Source organism: Passer domesticus, chromosome 3 (assembly GCF_036417665.1).
Source record: "Passer domesticus isolate bPasDom1 chromosome 3, bPasDom1.hap1, whole genome shotgun sequence".
Classification (NCBI taxonomy): domain Eukaryota; kingdom Metazoa; phylum Chordata; class Aves; order Passeriformes; family Passeridae; genus Passer; species Passer domesticus.
Window position 1 is genome coordinate 67063220 of NC_087476.1, and position 12743 is coordinate 67075962.

Sequence of the window (12743 nt, forward strand, 5' to 3'; positions counted from 1 at the left end):
TCAGCATTGGATTTGGTAACTTTCCTGTCCACTTAAATCAAGTCTAAATTGTCAACCATTTTGTGTGCCAGCATTATATTATTTTTTATGTCAGCTGCAGTTTTTGTTGCCTTATTTTTTTTTTAACATCATAAATTACCCCTAAATTTGCTAAATCTGTGGGTGGTTATTTTAGTCATCAATTTTCAACTCAGCAAACAAATTAACTTAGAGTTTATCTTAAACATAGATACTTGTTTTGATCAGATTTGTTTTAATATAAGAAAGTGTGAAGTCTACATGTTATATTTATCCCTGAGAGCATCAGTAGTGGGAGAGATGCATATATAGATCAATATATGCGGATCAAAGCAGGTTTTTTTCTGGAAAACATATAAGTCCATTAAGTAGAACATTTTTTTTCAAAAAAGATCAGGCAAAAAAAGTGTCCTTAATTTCTGGTAAAATATCAAAATTACCAAGGAAGTTGTAATTATGAACAACTTTGAAGGGGAAAACCAGCGGATTGTCAGAAGTGAAGTATCAGTTGAATTTCAGAGAAACTTTTTGTAAGAGCATTGATGAAATAGAAAACATACATAAACGTAGGAAAAAAGATAAATCTTTAATGTACAATATAGTACATTTATTTTTGGATTTGCTATATTCTTGTTGCCAAATTTAACCAGATCAGAGACCAAACTCAGTAGTCAATCTGTTTGGCCAGATGGATTTTGGTCCTTTTTTGTGCTGTGATTTTTGGTGCACCCTTGCCAATGGAGGATGCTGGAGAACATCTAATAGAGCTGCATTGCTCAGCAGTTCCTGAAACAGGGTAGAACATAAGACAGTGTTTAATGTCCTGCCTGGACAATCTGAATAAGGGCTGAATCATACAAGTTTGGTAAAATGTCAGCTGATCCATGTTAACTATGTACTTGTGATATAAGTAAGTGCTCAGTACCTTAAACTGGTTTAGAAAAGGTTAAATGAATCCAAAGCAGCTGGTCTTTGTCATCCACTATATAGGGACCAGATAATTTAGTTCATCACTACCCTGTTGTGTGCCTTAAAAAAAACAGTGCAAGTTTAACCTACCATGGTTGATGGATTTAGTACATTTTATTGTGGTGTTTGGTTTTTGTTGTTGGTTTTTTTTTAGGGTGAATAGTAAAACCACGGAGATGCCTGTCTGAAAATAAAAAGTAAATTTAGGTAGCCAAATGTAGATATCCACATATATATATATCTATATATACACACACACAGAGAGAGATATATATTTGGCTAGTATCACAGACGTACCTTTATTCCTGTTAAAACTCTTTGTATCATTGAACAACATGAGCCACAACTACTCTTGTGTGTCCAGTTAGAAAGGCTTAGCCTGAAACATAGGGTTTTCTATCAGATCATATACTTACTGAAATTCAAAGGGATAAAGTCATCCTAAGAGTCCCCAGCACATCCACACACAATACTTTCTCAAATCGGGCCTTAAGAGTAAGCAGCGGTGGGCTGCTACAGTGGTTTGCACAAGGTCTCACCAGTGAATTTGGAGCAGGCAACAGGACAGTGTGCTGCTGTCCTGTGTCTGCCTGGACATCTCTGCAATAACTGCTGGCTGAGGGGGAAAATTTTTCTTCTGTTTTAAAGGCTTAAGCCCTGTTTTATTTTGCAGGGCAAAGAAGGAGAGTTTGTTTATAAAGAAGTGATCAAATCACCCTCTGCCTCCCGTATATCTCTGGGCAAAAAGGTGAAGTCTGTAAAAGAAACCATGAAGAAAAGGATGTCAAAAAAATACAGCAGCTCTTTGTCTGAGCAGGTATGTATGGTCTGCTCTGGAATCCACTTAATAATGTGGAAGTGATAATCAATATTGATTCCCACACATCAAGGCATCTCTGAAGAAATTTCTAACAAGATTATATGGTGTGACTTATTCCTATGTTCTTATAAAATCCCTCACTGTGAAATGGCTTCCTATGGATGCCAGTACCATGGAAAATGCATTTTCAGATTTCCATTTAAGTAGCTCATCAGAAGTCTGTCGTTGACAGTGTTACACACCTCACTCTCTATTTCCATTTCTTTTCTATAATAATTTATTAGGGGAACCAGTCTGTGACACAGGGTCACAGTAATATATTTAATCTGCAATTTACGCTCTAGTTTAAATTCCCAGCATAACTTCATATATACACAGCTCTTCACTGCTATTACAGGTCTTTTCTCCATCATATCTTGCCCTGTGCAGCAGCCCATTAAAACAAAAGCCCAGTCTAGTCAGAAAGGGGGCATCTGACAGAAGATTTTCCTATTATTCTTTTATTACAGATTTTTATAGTCTATTCTTAAAGACAAACCTGTAGTACATTAGTTCTAAATTAGACTTTGAATTTCAGTGGCCTAGAAACAATTGCTGTCTTTTTCCCTTTTTCTTTAGTGGAGTGTCAAAAATCTTCGGCATTTGTTTAAAACCAGGCTCACCACTTGGATTGTGTAAGGAATAGGTTGGAAAGCCACTGGGAAAGCAAAACTTCCTGGTTAACACCGCCCCCCAGCGGGCTCGCATGTCATGGGAAATCGGGAGTGAAGTTTTGCTCTTCATGCAAGCCTTAGTGCCTGTAAAAAGAGCAGTTCATGACATTTGTAGTGACAACCCCCAAAGTAAGAATCCAAAGGCATCAAGAGAGGCAGGAATATGGCCAGTGTTATGGCATGCTTTGTGACTATAGAATCCCTTTCCTGCAGAACTGTTTATTAGCCAGACTTATTCGTAATCGGGGCAGTGCTACACTTATGGTTATTTAATTTAAACTTATAATTAAAATATTTTATAGTGTAACGTGATTTAATATTTATAAGAAGATGGTATGGTGTCTGACTGGCTTTACAGTGTGCTTCTGCAAAGTCTGCCCAAAAAAAAGGGATCCTTTCAGAAATTGCTCTACAGTGATTTAACAATACTTCTGTTCTCTCTCTCTCTAAGATTGACTTTTCCTCTGAAGTCATAATGCTGGGATGAGATTCTCCTAATGATTCTGCAGCATGAAAATAATTGTGGTCATCTAAAAGTTTTATGGCCATACATCTCCACAAAACACTCTTGTATGCAAGCTACAGTTCTTTTGTTTTCAAACTTTATGGCACAGTTGTTTTAGAATATTTATAACTTTCAGGCATCATGTATATTCCAGTATCTCTTTCTGCATGCATTAAACAAGCAAAAATTATGCTGGCCACAAGTATCTGCTGCTTTGTTTTAACTGTGCTGTGCTTCACAAAGGCTGGCAGAATTTCAGTTGAGGAAAGACCCTTTTGATTTTCTGTAATGTTTGACTGAATGAAAAGAGAAATCGTCTCAACTATTGTACACTGTAGCAACCAGGACATACATGTAGCAAAATCTTTTTATATTTATGCATTTATGTTTATGAGTTTTTGTACTATTGCACAGGCTGCATTTTCTAGTTTGAATTAATGTGGTTTCTGCAACACAACACTAGCTAATTCTTTTTTTGTTGTTGTTGTTCTTACAGATAAATGAGTAATAATATAAAAAACAACTGAAAAAAAACCCCAAAAACATTGTTTCATGTCTCACTTGCATTGTCTGATTTTATTGTGTTCATATTTGTACGAAATTCTGATTCAGAAACCTGAATTTGGCACAAGCTGTTTTGCAGGTACTACTGGCAAAAATATAATGTGTAATGAAAATCCTTGAATTGAGAGTTTTGTGTAAGGTTGTTTTTTTTTCTACTTACGATGCTAGCTTTTTTAGACTGGTCTGTTTGTTCCCATCACCACTATCATTTCTACCACAGCTGGGTACTGCTCAATAAGTAGACAGAAGTTATCGGCCTGTCTGGTAAAGAGCAGGGGAACAGAATCTTTTTCCTTGAAGGTGGTCAAGCAGCTCCTGTCAGTGCCTGTGTTCATTTATGAAACTTTAATGGTCCAATCCCTTTCAGGAGTCCAGCCCTGGGATTGTGCCGGGTTCCCCACAGTCACCTCCACCAGACAGTGACTCCCTGGACAAACCCAAGCTGAAAGCTGGTGGCTCAGTGGAGAGCCTGAGGAGTTCCTTAAGCGGTCAGAGCTCAATGAGTAAGTTGGTTGTAATTGTGTTGCTGCATTTCTGTGGCTTCAGGAAGCAGAGATCTCCACTGTAAGCAGAATCAGGGAAAGTCAAAGCAGGAGCAGTGGTTAAAATGTGGAAAGGCTGATGGGTTAGTCATTAGGGGTTTGCAAAGAACTCTAAGGTCTTTGGTGCAAAGGCAGGGTTGTTTTTTTTTTTGTTTGTTTTATATTTATACAGAACCCTGCAAAAGTGAAATCCTGCTTTCTGTCTGCTGGGTCCTGATATCACAATATAAATATTCTAATATAAATGTAATGTAATAATGAATCTGTTTACTACTGATCAAGCAGTAAACAGGCTCATCTTTACACTGGATTTCTTCTGAGCATTGCAGATGGGCCTTCTATCCTCCCTCGAGAGAAACCATGAGCTTCTCTCATCAACTAGTTAAAGGAAGAGTAGTATTTAAAATCTCTTTGGTTTAGGCAGTCTCTCCAAGAAAAATCCTAAATTGAACACACGTGATGTGAACTTGCTATACTGTTCACCAATTTTCTGCATTTGAGAGGGATTCTGGAACCCCCTTGCAGGTTTCAGAACTTGTTTTCCTCACAAACGTCTTGTGAGCAAAACTTCCCAGAAAGATGTCATCAGTCTCTTGTGACGTGCCATAGATGAGACACTTGTTAAATAGCTTATTGCTTAAATATTGAGGGGGTGAATTCAGGAAAGCAGGAATGCAGAGTAGATTTGCTAACTCTCCCATCCACATGTGTGTATAAGAAATAGCAACATTTGAGGGCTTTTAACTTTGATTACCATGTTTTGTGGAAAGAAGACCCATTATGTCTCTCACACAGGTGGTCAGACAGTGAGTACAACAGATTCCTCAACCAGCAACAGGGAGAGTGTGAAATCAGAAGATGGTGATGATGAAGAGCCTCCTTACAGAGGACCTTTTTGTGGAAGAGCCAGGGTTCATACTGATTTTACTCCGAGTCCTTATGATACAGATTCTCTGAAGCTCAAGGTACCAGCTGTATCTGTTTTTAAGGAGTCAAACATTTATTTTGCTAAAATTCTAAATAAAGACCTTTTTACAATAATGATAGAATTCTTCATCTTTTAATGAATTTGTATGTGTTTTTGAAGCCCTTTAACTGGTCTTCAACATTTCAGATTTCCTTATATAGCAGTTATAGAACTATAGAAAAATGTTATAGAATGTAAGTAACTACTAGTGTTTCTCTGCATCCATGGAAAGACACTTGTGTCTTTAGTTTCTGGAAAATTAAAGATGTGCCATGAACTCATTTCCATTTTGCAAAGGTTTTGCTTGAAAGATTGGAAAAATACTTTGTCTGCCACAATGAAATAATCCTCAATGGAAAAATGTTCAGAACTCTTGGAAGAAATGTGCATGCACCTGCACACAGTGTCTTTTAAAGGCATTTCAGTTAATATAATTTGGTTTGAGTTAATATTGAAATACTTTGCTAACTGAGTGGTCACCACTCTTTAATTTTTCTGGATATCAGCTCTGATTATTTTTAGTTATGCTGTAGTCAACTAAAACTGACTCCTTACATTCATTACTTAAAATTCCAAGGGCAGCTAATTCCTATTAAAGCAGATGGATGTAAGGTAATCTCTTGAGGCATGCAAAAGCAGTTTCATGTCCATTTCTTTGTTATGGTCAGAAGCACATTAGGAAAAGTAACTTTATCGGTTCCCTCTGCATTGGCTTCCTTTGCACAGGAGATCTGATTTGAAATTCTGCTCATATACACTGAGCGTTTTCTTGTTTGCACAAATTACAGGTAGTTGCTAGCATAAGAGACTTTTGTACCAAGCAGCACTGATGCTGTACAGAGATGTCAGCAGCTTTGTGAATCTGGACAGTTGGGGTCCATTCCAGGATCTTTTGTTTACTTGCTCTGAGGCATATCACCTAATTCCTTTCTCTTCCATTTGTAAAACTCTAAAAAAAAGTGTAGTCAGACATCTTTGCAAATGCTGTGGTTAACCTTTTGAAAACTGAAGTGTGTTGTCCATCACATGTATGTGGAAATCCAAGGGGTGCATTTGCTTAAATATCTGTCAGAAAGCTAAATGGCTTTCTTGCTTCTTTGGTCTGCAGAAAGGTGACATCATTGATATAATCAGCAAACCCCCCATGGGCACTTGGATGGGTCTGTTGAACAACAAAGTTGGCACCTTCAAATTTATCTATGTGGATGTGTTAAATGAAGAGGAAGAGAAGCCGAAGCGGCCCACCAGGAGACGTCGAAAAAGCAGACCACCCCAGCCCAAGTCAGTTGAGGATCTCTTGGATCGCATCAATTTGAAGGTCCAAATCCTCCCTTTCTCTGCTTACCCTTTCGCTTTTTCTTGCAGGAAGGGGATCACACCTCTAAAGTTGTTAGTTTTGGAAGCTACACACCAGATTCATAATCCTAAGGATTGTCACGCTGCTTAGCAGAATCAGGTCTTAGCTGCAGAGTGAAAATAGCTGAAGTGCAGAACTTCCTGTCAGGCGTGGTGAAGTGCCACAGGCTGTGAGTTGCGTACACTCAGACACCGTAAATTGTTGCACAGTATGACCACAGGCTGCACACTCCAGAGGCAAGCAAAAATGTAAAATAACAACAGTTACCCTGTCTTTAAAGAGGCCATTTTTTTCCATGTTTTGTTCAGAAGTGCTTGGGATAAATTGATACGACCCTTTATACTTCTCCCCTCATACAGAGCCATGCCACATTGTGCCTTCAGGTAGCATGATACCCAGGCCATCTAATACACTACATTCCAAACACAGCAGTATGTGCAGCATTCTAGTTCTGGCACAGCTACCTCCCTGAACGCAGAGCAGGTTTTATGCAAACTACAGTGCTATAATTTTGCTGTTATGCATTGGTTTGCACTTACTTAACTTACTGCTTTTCTTGCTGGTTGCAAAAATCTCTTTTAGTATCTTTATTGACAAAATATGTTGAATAAATATGTTGTCTTACCATTCATTTTTTTCCCTTTGTGCAGGAGCACATGCCCACTTTTCTCTTCAATGGTTATGAAGATCTGGATACCTTTAAGCTTTTAGAAGAAGAAGATTTGGATGAACTGAACATCCGGGATCCTGAGCACAGAGCTGTTCTTCTCACAGCAGTGGAACTTCTTCAGGAATATGATAGTATGTGGGATGTTTGAGGTTTTCTGTTTTACTAGAGCTCTGCCAAGAACCTTGTGAACCCCTTAAAACCAGAAAACTTGTTCCAGGATTTTGATCTTTTTTTTCCTAATATAGTTATTTCCAGGGTACTCCTGTGTAACATTAGATTTGAGGGGTGACGTAAGACTTCTTTTGTTCTGCTGGAATTACTCTGTTCATGTAAGCCTTACTACCCAACTTATTTAATTAATATCAAGTGTACAACACATAACACTTTAGAATATTGATGTTCAAGAATAAACCCTGAGATTACCTACTTAAAGTAGGAGGCTGAGACATAGAAAATAGGAAAGAAGAAATTTCCAGATTACAGGGAAGATATTAAGATTATCAAGAGTTTAAAAAGTCAAAGCCCAGAGGGCTGTGCAGAAAGTATAATGTGAATTAACTTCATCTGCACATGCTTTTGGTTCTTGGACTGTTAACTGCAGGACTGTAAAGGTAGCTTCAGGTTGTGTATATGACAACACAGCAATTTTAAAAGGGAGCAAATGTATTACTCAAGTGCAAAGAGTGAAAAACAGCAACCCACCTATCTATGTACAACAGTGCAGTTTTGCTCACTGAACCATGTGGTCTTGGGCAAGTGGTTGCAAAGACAAGGAAAAGTGGAATAAACCATGGCAGTCAAATGCAAGTGTTATTATAGGAGTAAGCAGATCCTAGCTGCAGCAACCTAAGACAGTACTGAATTCACCCTTCATCCCCAAGTGTCAGTAGAAGGTTGGTATCCACCAAGCAGAGTCAGTGGAATGGATTGTGTGAAGGCATTCTCAGCTGCTTCTGTGCAAATTCCTATGTTTTAGCTTAAACTTCCATAGCAACTATTTAAACAGCTGTTATTAAGTGGGAAATGCTTAATTCAATTACAGCAATATGCGTAGTGAATGTCTTTAGACAGTGCTGTGTGGCCTGTGTAGTTTTCTTGTTCATTTCCCAAAGAGGCATCCACTCTTTCTTTGCCTTTCTCTAGCTACTAATGAAGTTGCAGTTACAGAATTAGTTTCTTTTCACTTATTTCAGAGTAGCTTTTTGCCACCTAAGATGAGCTTCTCTTTATTATTTGCAGACCTATTTAGAATGCTAAACTTCCCTGAAGTAATAATTTTTTTCAGGACCCTTCAATTTTGGTTTGCAAACTTGAAGATTTGGTGGTTAGAAAGTACAAATTCCAGCTCCAAGTCAGGATGATGAGGAGAAAGAGAAATGGAGGCCAGACAGATGGAATCTGGGAGGGGCAACAGCACATAGTTCTACCCCATAATTACCTGCCATGTGCTGAGTAGGAATTGGAGTAGCCATTTCTGACATTTCATTGCCAGGGGAAAATTACCACAGCATAAATCGTGTTCTTGTATCATGACACTGGTTTTCTGTATCTTCAGCTCCAGATTTAGCTTCTTTACGAAATATGATTCCTGACAAAAATTCTGGGTAAATTCCTGGAATCCAGTGTATGCAAGCTGGATGGACCACACTTGAGTGTTGGCTTTTTACAGAGACCAAGGAAGGAAGGAATTGGCACCATTAGTCTCCTTCATGTCCCTTCATCCTTTGTTAGGGGACAGTATCTAATGTGCCAGACTCAGTCCCGGTCCTTCCTGCGGGTCTTCTGGAAGGTAATTCAGAGTTAGGATTTTTTTTTCATTTGACTTGCTTCTTTTCAGCTCTTTTCTTCTGGTTTGGGTGTTGGAGAATTTTTTTAAGTCTTAGAGAGAACTTCGACACGATCATTCAAAATTTTTGTGGTGGTAAGAGGCAGAACTTGGCCTCAAGACAGCTGAGGAGCGCAGGAACTCCATTCTGCTTTCATTGTGTACCATGCCACTCCCTCACACTCTTGCTGAGGCTTTTGGTAATCATTTACCAAATAGGATGAACGTTTCCAACATTTGTGATGGCTTTTCCTAATGCTCACTCTTTTCTGATACAAGTAATACAATAGGAAAGATCACAGAATCATTTAGGTTGGTAAAGACCTTTAGATACACCAAGTCCAACCGAGTCCACCACTAAAGCTGTCCCTAAGGGCTACGTCTACATGTCTTTGAAATACCTCCAGTGATGGTGACTGAATCACTGCCCTGGGCAACCTGTTCCAGTACCTGACCACCTTTTCAGTGAAGAAGTGTTCTTAATTCACAAACTAAGCCCCCCCTGGCACAATTTGAGGCTGTTTCCTTTAGTCCCATTGTTTGTTGCTTGGCAGAAGAGGCTGACCCCCACCTGGCTACAACAGTGCAATTCAAGAGGGCATTGAGGTCTCCCCTGAGCCTCCTTTTCTCCAGGCTCAACACCCCAGCTCCCTTGACCACTCCTTGTGCTCCAGACCCTTCTCCAGCTGTGTTGCCCTTCTCTGAACACAGAAGATAATGGTGTTTGAAGTGGAAGGGTGAGAAGTTCAGCTGCATTTTCTGTTTGCCTGTTTTTCACTGTATTCTCATCCTCTAGGTAACAGCGACCAGTCAGGATCTCAGGAGAAACTTCTCATTGAAGGCCAAGGCCTAAGCGGATGCTCTCCTAGGGATTCTGGCTGCTATGAAAGCAGTGAAAACCTGGAGAATGGTAATGGTGACAGCAATGAGCCTTATAATTCCTGCAGTCTTTTTTTTTTTCAGTAGATCTCTTCATATACTTTTGCTCCTGTCCCTAGCTAACACAAGCTACTTCCTACTTGACTTTTCCTTTGGTCTGACTACCTCTTTCCCTCTTGGCTTGAGCCATTGGTTTTCACTGCTACTGTTGCTAATTTATTTATTTGCATTAATAGGAAACAAATCCTCTTTCACAAAGAGTCTTTGTTTCGTGTCCCTAAAGCAACAGTCTTTCTCACTGCCATTCCCCTGCCTTATCCACTCCCAATCATATTCTCATGCCACTGTGCCTCATGAAGCTTGCACTGGTTGCAAAATGGTGGCCCAAGTCTAAGAGACCACCAGTGGAGAAGTCTCTGAACTTTACTGAGATTAGGAAGATTTCTTGTGAACCCATACAAAATCTGTTAAGAAAAAATGTTCTTTATTTTAGGCCATATTTTTCTGTTTGCCTTGGGCTGCATGTTGCATCGTCCTCTGATCAGAACCCAGCTGCAGAAATTTAGGACTTTTTAGTGTATGAACACTAGAAAGTTAAATTATTGACAAAGTGGCAAGGAAATTAACTGTGAAAAAAATGCTAATGATAGCATTGCCTGTCAGTTCCCATTGCTTTATCCTGCATCAGTGAAAGGCGATGCACTGAAAAATTACCAAAACAGATGATGTTAATAGAGATTGCTGTCTCTGATCTGAAGAAACAAGTTATTGTACTGTTATTGTGCTGCATGTTTTACTTCAGGGATAGTCTAAACTTCTCATTAGGGATGAAATATTAAAAGAGTCGAAATGGATTTGAGTTTTTCACTCCAAGCATTTGAGCCATGTCATGGCCTCAGACTGCCTGGATTTATTGCTAAGATTCACCATAAATAGGACACCAAGCACAGCATAAACAGATTCTATACACCCCTTATAGTAGCCATTTTTCCAGTTTAAAATAAGAGCTAAGAATCCTACTCTTAGTATGTGCATTTTCTGTTAGTCTGCCACTAAAAAATAACCATTCATTGAAGAAAGTTGCAATTTGCTTTGAAGCTGAATGCCTGAAATTGACAGTATACTAAATTCCTGAAAGTGGGGAGGCTTTTTTTCTTGAATAGGAATCCACATCCACTAGGCATGCTGGAATAGAATCATAGCTAAATATATGGAATAAGTGACAATTTTCTTTTCTTTTTCTGTCTAAGTACAATCATAATGATAGCTGTAACACTGAAGTTAAAGTGCTGCCTGTATATTTTCCTTATTTTAACAATATAATAAAATCTTTAGAAAGCAATTGTCATTGCCTGTCTGGTTGGATACTTATGTTTGAACTAATATTTCTGCCTGAGTTTTTCAGAATTTGAAATGCTGATGATTTTTAAATTGTTTTTTATGTATGACTTTCTGCATTTTTCTGCATCATTTTTGCTCACAAATGCATTTACTGCTTGTTTTGATAACCACTAGAAAAGAACATTTGATTCATTCAGAGATTTTGTCAAGGCTATTTAATCTGAAAAGTACTCTACCTTCTTTGCAAAGTTCATGGTCCATAGTTGTTTATCTGCATATTTCTTTCAAAGTACAGTATGTTCTCATTTAGGGTACTCACTTGTCTGGTATAAATAGCATAAAGTGCAGATCTGCACTTCAAAAGGAGCAAGTGCATTCTGAAAAGAAACCATCTTCAGATTTTCTGGGGAATAGTTATACATAGTATTTTTATGACTAGTACAGCGTCCAGTTTGGGGCTGATATTGGATCCTTTGGCATCAGCTCAAGATTTCAGAGCTGCTCTTACATGTTGGCTAGAAAATGGTTTGCTATGTACTATAGCAGAGTATCTTTTGTAAGTACTTTTCTGGGTCCCACTGCAGTAATACTTGGATATTCTCTTAGATATCTACAGTGTACTTATAGCAGCATTGTGGTTTTATTTCAATACACAGAGAGCAAGGAGCATGTAGTCTGTGACCTATCCAGTGTTAGATGAAAAAACCTCAGAGCAGGAAGTAACCATCCATGATCAGGCAATTAGTCCATATAGAAACAGGACAGAGAGAGCAAGCTGTGCACCATAAGTGCACCATTGTCCCTTAGACTTGTGACAATGGTGCTGCAGTTATTTGGCTTGTTTTGCATGCAGGTGTCAACAGACTGAGGTGCATTTGGAAACCATATCAGAAATCTGGTTCTCACAGGACTGGCCAAAAGCAGACAGCTACAGAATGGTATAAGAACAGAGCATGCATATCTGATGCTTCCCAGGACAGTTTTGGGGAATGAGTCATTTAAGGACTTCAGAATTTGGGTGCTGTTTCCTGGCATTCATTGATTTTTTTGAAACTTTTTATGAACGTCCCTGGTCTTCCATAGAACCTCCAGACCTAACAGTATCTGTGTACAGACCTCTGTCATAGTCCCTCCCAAGTCATCTCTTTGCTAATCTGAGAAGGCCTATTAATTATTCCCTATAGGCCATTTTCATCCCTGTTCATGCCTGGCTTCTTTGACTCTTTACTTGTTATGTTGTGTAGATTTTTCAGGGGGATGTGAAGAGATAAGACTTGCACATGCAATGTGCAGTCTTGAATGAGCAGACAAACCAATCCTTTATCAGGTTGAGATAAGGGTGTTCTCTGATTTAATCAGAAACTGATGCCCAGATTCCCATAGTACCAGGCAGGCAACCTAAGCAGTTCGGCATTCAGTCCTGGTTAGTCAGAAAAGGAAGCAAAAGAACAGGTGGCCACATTGCCTAATGTAATGTGCATTTCTACTAGTTTGTAATCAATAAAAAAAGCAATGAGGCCAGTATTGTGCCATCATCTTTGTTGTGTCAACAGAGCAGTTTGAAATGCACCCA

General features: G+C 38.9%; 1 protein-coding gene across 12 annotated transcripts in view; it reads left to right on the forward strand.

Moving 5' to 3' along the window:
• The window catches only part of SASH1 (SAM and SH3 domain containing 1), a 143490-nt gene that overhangs the window by 121134 nt on the left and 9613 nt on the right, over positions 1–12743 (forward strand). For all 12 annotated transcript variants that reach the window (XM_064413663.1, XM_064413664.1, XM_064413665.1 and 9 more), the window contains 6 exons: positions 1661–1804; positions 3957–4092; positions 4927–5096; positions 6207–6416; positions 7106–7256; positions 9747–9860. In XM_064413663.1, the coding sequence (XP_064269733.1) occupies positions 1661–1804; positions 3957–4092; positions 4927–5096; positions 6207–6416; positions 7106–7256; positions 9747–9860 (925 nt within the window). The remainder of the gene's footprint in view (positions 1–1660; positions 1805–3956; positions 4093–4926; positions 5097–6206; positions 6417–7105; positions 7257–9746; positions 9861–12743) is intronic.